The sequence below is a fragment of the Balaenoptera ricei genome, chromosome 8 (assembly GCF_028023285.1).
Source record: "Balaenoptera ricei isolate mBalRic1 chromosome 8, mBalRic1.hap2, whole genome shotgun sequence".
Classification (NCBI taxonomy): domain Eukaryota; kingdom Metazoa; phylum Chordata; class Mammalia; order Artiodactyla; family Balaenopteridae; genus Balaenoptera; species Balaenoptera ricei.
This window is the reverse complement of record NC_082646.1, coordinates 51,261,494-51,278,653: the sequence shown is the minus strand read 5'-3', so window position 1 is coordinate 51,278,653 and position 17,160 is coordinate 51,261,494. Positions and strand designations below refer to the sequence as shown.

Sequence of the window (17,160 nt, the reverse complement as noted above, 5' to 3'; positions counted from 1 at the left end):
CATATCTTGGGTCACAAATCAAGCGTTGGTAAATTTAAGAAAATTAAAATCGTATCAAGTATCTTTTCTGACCACAACGCTATGAGACTAGATATCAATTACAGGAAAAAATCTGTAAAAAATACAAACACATGGAGGCTAAACAATACACTACTTAATAACCAAGAGATCACTGAAGAAACAAAGAGGAAATCAAAAGATATCTAGAAACAAATGTCAATGAAAACACGACGACCCAAAACCTATGGGATGCAGCAAAAGCAGTTCTAAGAGGGAAGTTTATAGCAATACAATCCTACTTTAAGAAACAAGAAACATCTCAAATAAACAACCTAACCTTACACCTAAAACAATTAGAGAAGGAAGGACAAAAGAACCCCAAAGTTAGCAGAAATCATAAAGATCAGATCAGAAATAAATGAAAAAGAAATGAAGGAAATGATAGCAAAGATCAATAAAACTGAAAGCTGGTTCTTTGAGAAGATAAACAAAATTGATAAACCATTAGCCAGACTTATCAAGGAAAAAAGGGAGAAGACTCAAATCAATAGAATTAGAAATAAAAAAGGAGAAGTAACAACTGACACTGCAGAAATACAAAGGATCATGAGAGATTACTCTATAAGCAACTATATGCCAATAAAATGGACAACCTGGAAGAAATGGACAAATTCTTAGAAATGCACAAGCTTCTGAGACTGAACCAGGAAGAAATAGAAAATATGAACAGACCAATCACAAGCACTGAAATTGAAACTGTGATTAAAAATCTTCCAACAAACAAGAGCCCAGGACCAGATGGCTTCACAGAGGACCATATATTTCTAAAACCAAACTTGCTATTTGGCAAAATTAATATATTTACTTGTAATGAAATTATTCTTGGGGAGGATTTTAATACATAAGTTAAAATTTGTCATTTAGGTAATATTTTAAGGAAGGAAATGTTCTTATGCAACATGACTGAAATGCTCTGGGGAACTCTGAAATTGGTTTTTCATTAAATAGAGCTGAAATTATGTGAACAACTAGAACATGTGACAGAAAATAGGAAAACAAAGTATAGAACACCAGGGAATGAGAAAATAGCCTGCAAAAGGAACAGTGATTTGTTCGAGGTCACCCAGTGAGTCAGGAACAAAAGGGAGGGTTAGGCCTATGTCCAGACACAAAGCACATTCATCTACATTAATGCTTGTGTGCTAAATCTGCCATTTTTCAATGTATAATATAATTATGTTTCTTATACATGGGGGAAGATATTAATATTTAATATTCTCTCAGGGTCTAGCACATGTTACTGCATAAGTATTTATTGAATAAAATAATAAATAAATAAGCCCCCATTAACCGGAAGTTAATGAAGCATGATTTCACATACATAACCTTATTAGATCCTCACTGTCACCTCTGAGGTAGATATTATAATTCCTATCTTATATATCAATTTAGGTCCAGAAGGAGTAAATGAATAGCTCAACAACACACTGCCATGAGAATTGGGACAGTTTCATCATACTTAGCAAATGTCTCTAAAGATCCTACTCTTAAGGAAGCTCAAAGAGGGTTTGTATTAAGTACAAAAAAGTTGAAGATAATTTTTAAAAATCCCTTTGAAGAACTTAAAATCAGATACAAAATTGATATTTAGGAGAATGAGAGCAATCTGATTAATTTGTTATACTTGGCTGATTTTACTAGCTAATCAGTTGGGCTACCAATCAAGCATGTCTATTCAAAATCCTTAGATTCTTATTCATAAATTATTTGTACATAAGGGCATCTGGAAGTTAGTCATGAGAACCCTAATAGAAGGCTTTGAATAAATATAGGTGTATCACAAGAAAGCAGTCCTACTTAACACGGTCAAGTCTCTGTGCTCCATGTCTACTTCAAAGCACTGCTCATCTGCTTTAGATGATGCCAATGGATATAGTAAGGAGATTCACTATATTAAAGACATAGAATCCCTTAATATATATATGGATCCCTGCCTAAAGGGTATTGAAGCTTCTGTGACAACTTGTCATCCACCCAAAGCTACACATTGCTGAGGAGTAAGTAGCAAAACTTTGTTCTCAAGCTGAGAGGCAGAAAAGGAGGGAGGGAAGGAGGAAACACAAGCAGCAGCAAGATCAGGGTTAAGTAAGATCTCAAACTCTACAGCCAGGATACCTAGATCCATTCTTGGCTCTGCCTGTTACTGTGCAATTTTGAGAAAGTTATTTAACTTCTTTATGACTCAGTTTCCTCATCCGTAAAATGGAGAAATTAATAGTACCTGTCTCATAGGGTTGTTACGAGGATTACATGAGTTAATATTTGATAAGTGCTTAAAGCAGTGTCAGGCATACAATAATCCCAATATAAATGTTTGAAAAACAAAGGAGGGTAGGAAGAGTGAGAGATAGAATAGGGAATACTATGTGTCTTTAACATTTGCTTTGCTTCCTTCCAACAGAGTCGTTTACTTTCCACAGCTGGGGCCACTTGATTCCTACCGGTAAGCTTAACCCCATTTCCAGTCTGACCCTAAATGACTCTTGTTCAGAAAGATTTAAGAAGCCCTAGTTCAGTAGTTCAGGTGATTCAGCATTAAGTCAAGCTCGCTGTTATTCTTGTCCTGACCCTGCGTCCCAGTTTTAATCACTTGTCCCTGTAATCAAGTCCCAACTTGCACTCCAGTTCTGGCATTCTGCTCCCCTGTGGCCGAGTCCTGGCTTGCAGAACCTGCTCAGGACCTCCAGTTCCTCAGAGGCAGGTATCTCCCAAAGGGAAGCCTTTAGACTAGACACACTTTGGCACAGAATGTTTGAAATTTTGAGAATTAGTTGACCTGTAAAATTGTATAAAAATTCAAATTTCTGATTTCTCTTGAGAAACTGAATGATCTGGCAACTCTTGATCCCATTTCCCTTTGGTACCCACCCACTGGAGCCAACGGGCAGCTGCTCCCACTTTGGAAGATCACGTGCTCTCTATTCCCCACTCTCCCCATGCCTCCTGCTCCATCTATTTCTGTGACTTGCTTGGTCCTTGTAGGCATTTGAGGTTGGGGTCTAAGACTGAGAATAGCCAATACTTACCAAGCACTTTGTACTCATTTAATCAAAGACCAGGGATCTGTTTGTTCTTGTGCATTATGCCTGCAGCCCTTCTCTCTGCTTCAAACCCTCTGTCTGCATGCATCTGTGTCCCATCTTCCTAAATCACTCTCCTCTATCCATCAGCTAGGGCGACTCACAAAGCTTTATGACTTTATGGACCTCCATAAAGTCAACCACTCATACCACTGTGGCCCAGCACCACTCTCCAATCACCCTTCCCCAGCCAGACTGTCATCAAGAATTTTGGCCCTCATAGTGGTTATATTTCAGATACAGAATTTTGGGCTTTACTGATCTGCCTGTGCCTTTTATCTCATGCCCCATGCTTTTATAAAACCATACATCTTATTATATATAGATAGAATTCACCCTCCCAAAATTTTGTTCCAATTCTTGTTATAAGCCTAGCAAAATCCATCAAATATTTATTGATCACTTATTATGTTCTAGACTCTATCATATAAATTGATTTGCATATTCCTTTATTAAGAAACCCAGAGAAGTTTGTTCAATCTCTTTTCAGGGAACCACTTAAGAAACTAACATTATTTGATCACAATTGGCTGTGGTTTTTTTTTTCTCATGATAGGCCCTTGTGCTTTACAAAACAATGAATCAAAGAGGAAAATGTCAGCATGCCTAAGCTGTGAGTTAGCAAATATCAAAAGAAAACTCACAAAACTCATGCTACACATCATTTCATGAGATTATCTGGATTGGGTAAAATGGAATATGTACAAAATTTTAAATTCAGCTGATTGAGTTCTATCAGTTTTTAAAGATAGTCTTAATAAAAATGTTACTTACATAAGGAATCGTGTCCAAAGTATCTGTGTTGACAATTATAGGAGCAGGGCTGGCCTAAAAAAGAGAAATAGAAAAAAGTTTTAAATAACAAGTTGTCTATTCTGAGATAGGATCTGTTAACTTATTTAACCAAGAGCTCAACAGTATTTCTTGAGAACCTGTATAGGCACTATGTCAGGTGTTGTGGGGGGATAAATGAAGTGGCTCAGAGTTCCCTTCACCCTCTTCCCTTCAAATATTTGTTTGCTACATTGACCACATAATGAAATGAAGTAAGCAACAGAACTCAAAGGTGAGGAAGTGAGGATTTGTGCAGTGTAAGAGGCAAGGACTTCTAATAAATTTGGCGAGGAGTTAAAAATTTCTTTTTTTTTTTTTTTTAAAGATTTATTGATTGATTGATTGATTGCTATGTTGGGTCTTCGTTTCTGCGCGAGGGCTTTCCCCAGTTGCGGCAAACGGGGGTCACTCTTCATTGCAGTGCGCGGGCCTCTCACTATCGCGGCCTCTCTTGTTGTGGAGCACAGGCTCCAGACGCACAGGCTCAGTAGTTGTGGCTCACGGGCCCAGTTGCTCCGCGGCATGTGGGATCTTCCCAGACCAGGGCTCGAACCCGTGTCCCCTGCATTAGCAGGCAGATTCTCAACCACTGCGCCACCAGGGAAGCCCTAAAAATTTCTTCATGAGATGGCTGTGCTAAAGAATTTTGATTTCTCTCTCATGGAAGCAAAATTAAACCTAAAACAATCTAACTCTTTTCTTTAAACTGGCTTTTGAGAGTATGTTGTATACAAAGCAAAATAGAAGGGTTCACTTATTGACATCTTATATATATTTACCTATTTTTCATGCTGTGTCATACCTTTTCTTTGTCATTTATGCACCTTTGACGATATACTTTAGTTACCCTTAGAAAATTAAAAATTAGTCAAAGGAGGCAGAAAATCTTATTAGATATGCTAAAGTTTCTTTAAAAAAATTTGTACAAAATACAGCCATTCCTCTTAAAGTTGAATAGGAATCTGTGTAAAACTGATACAGGAGTGTTACAAGCCAAGTCATTAGGAAATAAGAGATTGCAATCTATTTGCATCAACCAATCTGACTTCATGAATATTAAGTAGATCTATCTTTATTTTCTGTTTCTAGAATGTTCACAGCAACGTTTCCTTCATTCCCCGAAGGATCTTTAATCTCCTTCCCAAACTGCAGATTTCATTTAGATAGAGGAAATAGTCTCATCATGATTAATCGAGAGCTGTCCTATATGACACGGTAGTTTGCGCGAGTACTCAACTTTGGGGACGTTTCATTAGCTATGCCCTCTGGAGTTAACAGAGTTAACAGCTTTTTAATGTCAATCTGTGCCTATGGAATCCTAATCTAATGGCAAAACAAATGGCAATCCAGCAGATTTTACAGAACAAAATTCCATGTTTTAACTAAAATCACTGGTCAGTGAAAACACGACCCTGTTCTACATATCTGCATAGTGGGTCAACTAAATATTCATGGTTTATTTGTTAACTCCTAATATCAAGTACCTTGTGGATAAATAGGGGCTCTGGAGAAAGACAGTTTCTACTGGACCTCACCAAAAAACAGTGTTTGTTAAGAGGCCTGTAGTATAGGGAGAAGAACATGAGGTTTGGAGTCAGAAGACCTGGGCTCAAGTTTGGTTTACCAACTTCCTGATTATATGATTTGGGGGCTCAGCAACTTCTTGGTAATTTGATCTGGGGGCAAGCCCACTAACTCTCTTTGCCTCATTTTCCTTCTCTGTAGAATGGAAATAGAAATAATCACCTTCTAAAAAGGTTGTCTGAAGAATAAATGAGGTGATATATTTGAATGTGCTTTGTAAACATAAATTTCAGAATCAATGTTAAATACTATCATTAGTTAATGCCCCTAAAGATGGACTATCATAAGGATAAAATATCACTGGATGGTTTGTGAATTGTTTATGCCCCAGAGATCTCAATGCTATGTTAGTGGCCCAGTTGCACTAAAAAGAACTGATTAGATCAAGAAAATTACCATTTATTAAACATATTACTTGCCCATTTATAAGAATATATATATATGTATATCCTAATTTAATCTCCACAAAACCATACTGATGAGGCATTATTGTCACTATCCCTATGTTATAGATGAGAAAACTGAGGCTCAGAGAAAATGACAGCTGAGATTTGACACTAGACTTTCTGATCCATTTTTTCCACACTGAGTTGTTCTATGATTCCATTATCCAAGAGTCTCCATCACAAGAGTCCTGCAGTGATTTGAGATCTCTAGCAAGAGCAGCAAGTAAGACCCAGGCAAAGCAAAGACCACCCTGAAGGTAAGAGATGCCACAGGATCTTGCATATTAGATGTTGAAAGCAACCTGGTAATTCCTTAATGGTTTTTGTTGTTGCTGTTTGTTTTTTAGTTTTGATGATGTTTCTTCTGTGCTTTCTAATTGGTTCCCAGGGCTCCCAAAAGATTTGTGTCTTGTCTCCTTGACTAGACTTCAAACTTTCTGAGTATCATATGCAATACTTGTATTTCCCCTTATTATCTACTACACTTTGATCAATAAGTATGCATTGATTTGATTTGGGACTTTCAACTCATCTTACTCTTGTTTTCCTTCTTATAAATTGCATTAATGTAGTCTGGAAATAAATATTATGCATAGGCCCTGTTCCTATACAATGCCATTTATCACTTTTGTATGTTTCTATTGCTATTTTCCATTTCATGTATGTAAATTTGGTCTTTCCAATGAGACTCTCTCAATGACAAGGATTGTATATGTTCTTAGATTTTTTCACAGCATCTGGGTACACAGAAGGAGCTCAGGAAATACTTAGGATTACTGACTAAATGTAGCTATAAAGTATAGTACAAAGGAAAGTAATATCTCACTGAAAGCTTTGGAGAGCCTTTCTGAGATAACCTCAAAATATCTTATGTTACTAACAAAACTGTGATGACTTTTCCAACATCCACTATCACCTTCTTTCTTTAACCAGGCACCAACACTTAATTATCCAGTTTTTGGAAATAATAATGAATTATTTCATAAATGCAGGATGTAAAGGCATTTATGCATTTATGCATTGAAATACAATCTATGTAATGTGGAAAGTTCATTGCTCCTTCTTGGTGTTAAAAAGATCCAGAAGCACAGTTAATTCCTACATCTAGAAAAGTCACTAAAAATGCATGAACAAACGTGTGTGGATTGTATGAACAAACATACATCACATACATCTGACATTGGCAACTCCCTGATGTGAGTGCCAAGGAGATGCCAGGGTGGGCTATTCTGAATAACACAATATCCCACTACATCAGACTTTCTGAAGATTCCCCATTGCTCTGCTCCAGGACCCCCACAGCCCTCCCCAGACCATTTTTCCAGAAGCTTCCTGGAATCTTTTAGGTACTCAATGGCACATAATAGCAGAGAATAAAAGCCCCAAGTTGTAGTAGCACAGAGTGCAGTAGAATTCTAGGTATGGCCCATGAATGTGCTTTTCTCTCCAGCTGTTAATTTCAGATTTTCTCTTGGCTCAGCCTGACTCCTGTTTCTTTTCTCTCTTTTGAGATGATGTGAGTCCATGCCTAGCTTGATCAAGTGTGGTTTCTGAGTCTGAAAACCAGTTCCCCAGTTACTTTGATAATTCCCTCTAAGCTTCATCTCCACACTTCACACTGCCTTGCCATACACACCTTCTCTCTCCATATTGGATATTCTCTTTTAACTGAACCCCTAAATCAAATGGATGACTTAGCAGATTCCAGCATCCCCCTTCAATATGCTTATTTCCGTTAACTGGAAAGAGATTTCAGTACCAAATACAAAAAAAAAAAAAAAAAAAAAAAAAAAACCCAAAAAACTCTCCTTTAAACCAGACGCTTAAAGGCTTGTCTTCATGTAAATATAAAGGCTTAAGAAAATTCATCTCTCTTGCACGACCCAACTATAAGATATAAATGTTTTGCCTCTTATATTACATTCTTTTCCATGTGGAAAAAAAACTAGTTTATAGCAAGAGGGAAGAATAAAGCTAATCATAGAGAAGCCAAATGCAAGCAGAGAAAATCCTGATACAATTTAAATTATTAGATCAAGTTATTCATAAATTCCTGCCACCTTCCTGTCCTTGGGTTCCATGGGATACCCAAATATTACGTCAATAACTTTGCTTATGATAGTAAAAGAGAAACTAAACTTCTGTTGCTTGCCACTAGGAGAATGTAACTAATAAAGAATCTTATATAGTGAATGCAAATTTTCAAAGAAGTTCATTAATTCCAACTGATGTGATAGTTGTTAAGCGCCAGATCTGTGAAATAGCTCTGACATAAATGGGCAGGTGGTCACCAAGCCAGAGGAAGACTCTTCAAGCAAAGGTATTGGCAGGGGTGGTAGAGCAGCCAGTCAGTCAAAGAACATACTCTGCGAGGCGTAGGTCCGACAAGTATAGGCTAACTAGTGGGAGGGTCAAAAGACTGAATCCAGGCTTATACCTAAACTTTTAAGAAGCGAAGTAGAGAAGAAGAGAAACCCACATAGCCAAGTGACCCAGATACAGCACGAACTGAATAGTAACATTGATGGGGCTAGGAATTGTGCAGGGATTTCAACTGACCTGGAACATGCAAGTAGAAGGCAGGTAGTTGACAGTAGGCCAAATTAAACAGGAGGTAAATATGGCAAGAATAACTTGTGAGCTGTTTTGGGGGCCTAGAATCTTTGGCTTATCTTCTTAAAGGATAAGGCTCCTGAATATGCAAGAAGTAACACAGGCTCTATCTACAGTGTGGCATGACAACTTAAAACAAAATGGAACTCACTGAAAGTTTTAAAATGAGTCCATTTGTGTGTGCATATGATTTCACTGAGAGAGGTGGAGATCCCAGAACCTCAAGATAAATATTAGCTGGTTTAGAGTGGCTGCTACAAGATACCATATTAACAGTCTTTTAGCTTCACAATTCCCACAGAGGGCTGTCATCAGGGTGAGCCCCAATCAGACCATGTCGCGATCCTAACCAGGGAAGTAGAACATGGGGGTTACTACCCACATACCCAATCAGGTCTGAAATGAGATATCTCCCATTAAGTACTGAACTGGTATGCTAAAGACTGAACTCAGGACAACGTTACTTTTATTTGGTTTTCTCCCTAATCCTCCATCATGTTGGCCCATTCTGGAAATTAAAAAATGTGATGTGGTTGGGGGGACTTCTGCCTCAATTTACTGCTCGTAGTTCTCTTCTGGACCGAAACCCTTTCTTCCTTCTCCTTCTTTCCCACAGTCTGTTGGGTGGAGCCACACATCCCTAGTTGTCGGCAGGGTCCTACTCTTACTTGAAGGAGATACCAGGATTTACCTACTTGAAGGATCTGTAGTTGCCTGGTTGATCATCATCACTGGCTGAGCATCACGACTACCTGGAATCTCATGGTACCACGACCCACTGCACACAGATCTCCTGCTATGTTCACACTGGGATGGATAATAATAAAGGCAAATACTCACACGGCACTTATTTATATCAATTAACTTATTTAATCCTCACATAACCCAATGAGACACTGTTATTCTCAATTTACAGGTGAGAAAATAGAGGTTAGGTAACTTTCCCGAAGTCAGATGTCTGGTAAATAGATTGCCTTCAAACCCAAACAATCTGACAGTCTGGCTCTGAGTCCATGCTCTTTCTTTTTTTTTTTTTTTAAGCTATATAATTTTATTTTATTTATTTATTTTTGACCATATTTTAAATTGAAGTATAGTTAATTTACAATGTTGTGCTGGTTTTAGGTATACAGCAAAGTGATTTAGTTACACGTACATATACGTATTCATTTTTATGTATTTTTTTCAGATTCTTTTCCATTATAGGTTATTACAAGATAATGAATAGAGTTCCCTGTGCTATACAGTAGGTGCTTGTTGTTTATCTATTTTATATATAGTAGTGTGTATCTGCTAATCCCAGACTCCTAATTTATCCTCCCCCCAAGCCTGAGGCCATGCTCTTGACAACCATGCTCTACTGCCTTTCAGAATGGAATCACACTTTACCAGAACTCTTTAGATTCTAATTTTGACTGTTCACCAACAACTCAGAGGCCAGCTGAAAGCCAGATTAGACATACACCTTGATCCAGGATGGTTCCAAAACCCGCCCCTCCTCCCTCTGGCCCTAGTGCATTGTATGAACAAGCCTGAAGTTGCCATGACTTGGAAGAAGGCTAAGCATAGGCACATGCAGGCTGACTCAATCAGGATTTCTTTGAGTAAGCTCCAGAGAAACTCTTTGGTAAATGACTGATTAAAGACATATTGACGGTTATATGAGAGAGGAGGAAACAAAACAGGAAGAACAAATCTACTCTAGAATCATAAAACTTGAAGCTGAGGCCTTAAGAATCATTTAATTCTACCTTTCATTTTACAAATATGAAATGGAGACAGAGAAAGGAAGAGGCATGCCCCAGAGCTCACAATTATTTAGTATCAAAAACAGAAGACAGGATAATAGCAACAAGAATAACAATAATAAAATATTAAGCATTTATTGAATAAATATTATGTTCCAGGGTTGTGATAAATACTTAAGATACATCGATGCATTTACTTCCCAAGATGTTCTAAGGAAAACATTATCATTCTCATTTAAAAAAAGAAGAAAGGAAAACAGAAAGAAGGGGAGGCTCAAGGTGGCTAAATCACTTGCCTAAGGTCACAAATCTAAGAGGTACCACAACCAGGTGTCAAACCCAGGCCTTTCCAGCCCCAGAACCCATGCTGGTAACCACCAACATCTCCTGATTCCCTCTCCTGAGTTTTTCCAGTTAAGGCCGAAAAATGCAGTTATTTTCTGCCCCGAAAGTTGCTAGTTTCTCTTTGTCAGTCTGAAGAGAAATTTCTCACCGTACTGACTCAGATTCAATTCCCAATTCTCAGAGGGTTTCTAGGTCCCTTAATCTCTTTCAAAATCCCACTTAAAAAATGGGACAATGCTATTTTCCAGTTAACCTATTTCTCAAGAAGTTAGCTAGGGAAATAATGCATGTGAAGTGAGAAAGAGAGGTGCTCTATATATGTAAGGTGATATTATTTATTACGGTGGTTATTTTTTGCTTTCCTGGATTTTCTCTCCCTTTTCATATTCCCTCTCCGCAAGACCAGCCAGTTGGGTGCAGTTTGATCTGAGTCATCACCAAGAGTAGGACCAAGTGGTTCTGGCCTGTCACCTGGTTTGCCCTTACCCTGCAGTGACATAGGGCAACCACCCTCACAGGTGAGGACACTGAGGCAATAACAGGTGAGTGGGTGAGTGAACAATGTGAGCGCCCAAGGCTTGGCTAGCCAAGGCATAACTGCAGGTTAATGGCCATGGCAGGATGTCTCAAGGGAGCAACTTTGGAGGAAGCTAATACCCTGGTTCCTCTCCCTCCCTAGCACTTAATAAAATGCAGGGATCATTACCTAACTAGCTTACCACCAGACTGGCTCAGAAAATGGGAAGAAAGAATGTCAGATTTATGTTTGGCTTGAACTCGATTCATCTCTGCTTGCCTGAACTCTCTTAATAATAATAAAAAAAAACATCCTCACTCTACAGAAAACTGAGGCACAGAGATGTTAAGCAATTTGTTCAAGGTCATCCAGCTGGTAACAGCAATGTCAAGAGTCAAACCTATCAGCCTAGTTCCAAAGTGGGTAACACTTAAATACAAAATATTTGCTTCTGTTCCCTATTAAAATTTGATACGTATCCAGAAGTCTGTTTTAGTCAACACAAGTTCTTTCACTGATCTTTGAAAATACACCATTAGTATTTCTTCCCTTCGGATTAAAGTGATAACATGTCTGTTTGATCCTCCCTTAAAATACAAGGTACTGTAATATTTTGCAAAATATGAATGATATCCTAAGGGCCTCAGTTAGGCTGAGTTGGGCACCTCTTTATCCCTAGTACAGAAAAGATGGGGCAGCCTGGAGAATGAGGTACAGAAAGTAAAGACCCAGAACTAAACAGAGTTTTCCTTACTTTATAAGTTTTCTCTAGAATCAATCCCACTTGGAGAAACAGATATAAATTGCTTGAGCTGTTAGTTATGAAGACTCTTCAGACCTCCATCCTACACCCTCTCCACATACCTCTTTGCAGTTAGTGTAAAAGGCTAAAATAAAAGACTCACCAAAACTAGGTCTGTAGATCATCACTCAAACTCAAATAGTTAATTATATTAGATTGGCCACCTATATCATGCTTCATAATTTATAAAGTGTGTCTACACACATTAGATCATTTCATTCCCACAGGCAGAGGAAAGGGAACTAACATTCATTGACCAATACCCGCTGTGTGTCAGGAAATATGCTAAGCTCTTCGCCTCTGCTTTCTTATCTGCTCTTCACAGAACCCCAGAGGGACCGGTGGAACTTTCCCTTGTCTATTGGTAAGTAAAACAGAACCCCAGAGTGATTCAGTGTATTTCCCAAAGTCAGACATCTAGAGAAAAGCAACGCTGAGATTCAAACCTAGGTCTTCTGACTGTAAGCCCCTTGCTTTTTCCCATTATTAGCCCATGATGCCACAAGTCCCGCTGATTCACACTGAGCATTTACAGATCTAACTGCTTCATTTGTGCAAATGCTCTCTGAAGTTCGCACGAAGAATGGAGTCATTAGCTCGAGTCTCAGATGTGGTTTAGTCAATGTGCCCCATGCCACAATCACCATACCTACTTAATTCACTGTTTCACTCCACGTGGTGCTATTCCTGGAAAGAGCCATGTGGATACCATCTGCTCCATTTTGCAAAGCCACCGAAGAGCTATAATCTTAGCAGTACAGTTGTATTTTCCAGATTTAGGGTACCAGAATTCTGAGCAAGCTGTCAAATCTTGCTCAAAGCCGCTTCATCAGGCTGAGGCGGGGCCTGTTTCTTCTGTGGTACCTGGATCAGGGCCTCGCACACAGTGGGTGATCCATCAATGATTGCTGTTTAGTTTCCTTCTCTCATCTCCTTTACTTCCATCAGGCCAGGACTCTCACTTCTCCAAGCTTACACCTTGCTTATGCCTACTATAAGGTCACTGTTTACATTTCTTCCTTCTCCCACATCCTGAACCAACCATGGTCCCCTCTCTTATCTTCCTAACCAAACTCCCTCCATCCTGCAAGGACAATCTAAAGCCCCGGACTCTCCATGAAAGCTTCCTCAATCCTCACTGCAGGCCTCAATCTGTCCATCCTGCCCCTCTCAAATGTTAAAACATTCATTATTTGTACTACTTCAGTTCACATTAAATTATAAAGGAAAAGAAATTACGTGAAAGCACCAAGTTCTGCCATTCTTAATGAACGTTTCTTTCTGTTCTTACACATGTTGATGGCTAAGTGGTTCATGTGTGACATTTGTATCTCCTTGATGAAACTGTAGTCATTGTGAGGGCAGGGCCCTCATCCTACTTCATTTCTTCACCAGCCACTTCCACCAACACTCCTAAGAGTGCTTGGCACACAATATACTCAAAAGATGTTTGTTAATGAGTTTTTAAACCTTTGGAACTAGAACCACAGCAACAAGAGATAAGATTCATGAGAAACCTGTGAGGCAACAGATTAGGTGGAATGGGTAGAAAGGGGTAATTGCACGCTGCCCTCTGGTGACAAGCTGTTGTATCACACTGCCTGGTGCTATTGATCTGAGCATCTGGAGCTGACATGCACTACAGACCATGCTACTCGGAACCATGGCATGTAAGTTAGGGAAAGTTATAAACAGAAAGAGTCTTCAATGTCTACCATATGCTGTTCCTTTACACTCATTCTTTTCTACTTCTCATTACAAGCCTATGAGTTGCATGCCATAATTATGCTCATTATACAGATAAGGAGAGTGAGGCATGAACCTGTAACAAAACTTGCCCAAGGTCACTAGACTAAAAATTAGTGGAGCCAAGGCTCACTCTTTTTGACTCCAAATCCATATTTCTGTGGTATCACCACCCTGTGTGGAGCAAGGAAATGTTCTGTGCTCTAATTTACTACCCTGCTGTACATTTCAGAAGTTGGAGAGGTGAGAGGAAGCCTGAGATCTGGTGAAAAAGCTAAGGACTCAAAGATTGTGAAAAAAGTAAAATGGCATCCTCAGAATTTCTTAAACTTCTCAGATGAGCGTGAAGATATATCCCAAAAGATCCACCCCAAACTGGACATTTATTTGACATTTCATGTTGTATCTTTAAAAAATTGTGTAGTTTTAAAAAGATTTTACTCCATAACCATCTATTTTTTTAATATAAACATGTTTCAAGTTATTTATAATGGAGTCAACCTGACGTCTCAGGTAGGTCCTGCATGGCTGGCAAAAATCGGGTACTCTATCTCCCTGGCAATAACCACAATCCAGCCAAGGGATTATGCAACTGGCATAAAGATGGCTCACTGGGAATCAGGAGATCTTAGTTTTAGACCCATCACGTTCAGTAACTCACGGTGAAAAGGCAATTCACTGAGCCTCCCAATTTATTTTTATATTTGAGATATAAAGAGTGAAATGGATGACCTCTAAGAGTCTATGTCTCATCAAGGATCTGATTTCACTCATCATAAATTTGGACCTGCTGGGAAATACTGGAAAGAAGGCAGGGATGCTATACAAGTCTTCTTTCTGGATGGTGATGAGCTCTGCTTTTATCATTCAGATACAGAAAGTCAGAAGACATGACATTAAGAAAGGCATGCAGAAAAAAGACAAAAGTCAAGTTGGGAAAAGATCAATAATATAAAGTGGCTTCTAATGAACTGGATAAAGGATGAAGTTCTGATGTCTTAGACAAGGCACCTCAAAAATCCACTTATGATCATTTTTATAATCTGTATTTTGTATGATCATGTTTAGAGCCTGTATTCTGTTTTTCTTGTGAATAAGTTACTTTTCTGGCCACAAGACCATGCAATTAGTGGCAAAATATTCTCTTCCATATTAAAGAGCCAAAAAGATTTGAAGTGAAACAGAGAATTATCACCAAGCTCTTTCTTCCATTCTTGCCTTTCTCCATGTTCTATAAGCCTTAACTCCAGGAAAAGTTTCTTAACATCTAAGGTCTGCTTGATTTCTTTCCCCTACCAATCATAATTTGATACTAGATAATATGCTCAAAGTTTAAAACATAACAGCCATGGAGAAAGTCTTAAAATATTTCATATCTAGAATGTTTTTCTAGGGTGTGTATGAGAGGAAATGTAAGGGAGAGGGATGAAAAGGAGGTGTGAGTTTGGTTTACTACTTCATCAGTAGTAAGAGATAATGTTCTTACGTTCATGTTAGGCCTGGAAGATGTTTCAATACCTGCTTTTAAACGATGGCACTTGGGGTGGGTTGTGGAGAAAACAGAGTAGACAACATTTTAGATCAATTTCCCTTATTTTAAATTCTGCAAACATCTATACGTCTATTAATCTCCCTCTATCCACATTTTCTTCAAAATTAATGTCTTATTTGAAATCATTTTCAATGAGGAAAAACATGGGAGAGAGAATAGATAAAAAGGAGAAGTGAATGACGACTAGAAGAAGAGAGGTTGGCTAAATACTGCCAGCATTTGCTGGTGCCAGAGAATATATTCTGCAGATGTGTTTGTACACTGTCATTGACTAGGCAATGAACTCTTTGTTTCACAGCCAAGAGCCTACAAATCCTTAGGTCCAAAAATGCCACCCAGTTCCTAGTGCTGCAGCTGCCTTAGCTTCCCAGGGTGGCAATATCCATGTTACTTTGGGTTTCTCAGTTTTCCAGTGGCTTTCTTACTCTTTGTTATTCTGCAAGCAAGCGTTCTGTTCGCCAATTTACCTCCTCCTGGGCCGAGGATAATGCTACAATTGTGCCTATCAGAGAAAAGATGAAGGGATATTATCTGTTGCTGTGGGCTAGAGGAAAGAGGGTAGCAGTGAGAGAGAAGAATGAAATGAAGAGAAAGAAGGCAGAAAGGAGGTTGTTCGCTGGTACATGGGGACTCTGTCACAAGTTGGAGAGTGAAATGATGGTTCCCAGGCTGACTCTCCTCTGTTCTCTCAGACCACTTTGTCCACTGGAATTATAAACTCAGACACGTCGGAACCTTCATTCGTTTTATAAAGGATTTCCCCAACCAACTGGAAAGGAGATGATGACTTCCTTATGGATATTATGTTTGTAACCTTACATCTCATGACCCCCTCCTTGCCCATTCTAACTTGACAAACATCATTTGCATGTTATGCTTTTATGTTATAGGAAGAGCACCTCGCAGCCCTATACTTGGAGTCAGCAGATGAGGCATCTAGGGACGGCTGAACCATTGCAGAACTTGGTCAGGTCACTTAACTCCCTTAATTATTTCTAAGGCTACATTCAACTATTAATATAAATAAGAATTGGATGATTCCTGATTTTATACTAACCTAATTTTTAATATCATAAAAGCAGTAATAAAAAGAGTTTAGTGTTTGGGTCATCTAAGATTTAAGACATTTCTTCTTACTTTTATGATGGTCTTAGTCAATTAATTTAACCTCTCTGAAATTTCTGTTCATGTACAAATGGAGATTATATATTATTATTTGGTCAACCTCATGTGCTTCTTCAAGAAGCAGATGGGATCATATATAAAAACCCTATGCAAAACAAGCAAACAAAACACCCTATACAATTTGTAAAAGGATACATTTGGGCTAATAGTAAAAAATAGCAACATTAATAATGGCAATCCTTACTGGTCACTTTCTTTGCTTAGCTGTTTTGCTAAGGGTTTAACTCACATTATGTCATTTAAACCACAAACAAACCTAAAAAGATCTGTATAATATCTAATTTTACAGAGGATGAAAGTGAGGTACAGAGAAGTTAAGCATTTACCCAAGATAGCAAGTGGTAGAGCCAGGATTCAGACCTAGATTTTTTAAGCTAAAACTCTGAATCTGAGCAAAAGTGCAGTAGATTGAGAGTCTAGCCCTACTATATTATGTTTTACTACTTAACCACTTCTGACCCCAGCCACTTCAATTTTTTGAACTTCAATTTTCTTATGAACAATATGGGATATTAAAACCTGTCTTGCTTACCTTACAAAGTTGTAGTGAGAGAGAATCTAGTTTACACTGCTTTGAAAATCGCAATAAGATAAAAAAAGATAAGGAAAATATAAGGTAGTAGTAATAGTGTAGTGGGGGGTCTCAGC

At 38.5% G+C, this 17,160-nt stretch overlaps 1 protein-coding gene across 11 annotated transcripts in view; it reads right to left on the bottom strand.

Annotated features, from left to right (window-relative positions):
• Nucleotides 1-17,160, bottom strand: part of DLG2 (discs large MAGUK scaffold protein 2) — a 2,071,189-nt gene that overhangs the window by 757,919 nt on the left and 1,296,110 nt on the right. For 10 of the 11 annotated variants that reach the window (XM_059930672.1, XM_059930680.1, XM_059930673.1 and 7 more), the window contains one exon: nt 3,915-3,968. The exons of the other annotated variant lie outside the window; for it this stretch is intronic. In XM_059930672.1, the coding sequence (XP_059786655.1) occupies nt 3,915-3,968 (54 nt within the window). The remainder of the gene's footprint in view (nt 1-3,914; nt 3,969-17,160) is intronic. 11 annotated transcript variants of the gene reach the window in all.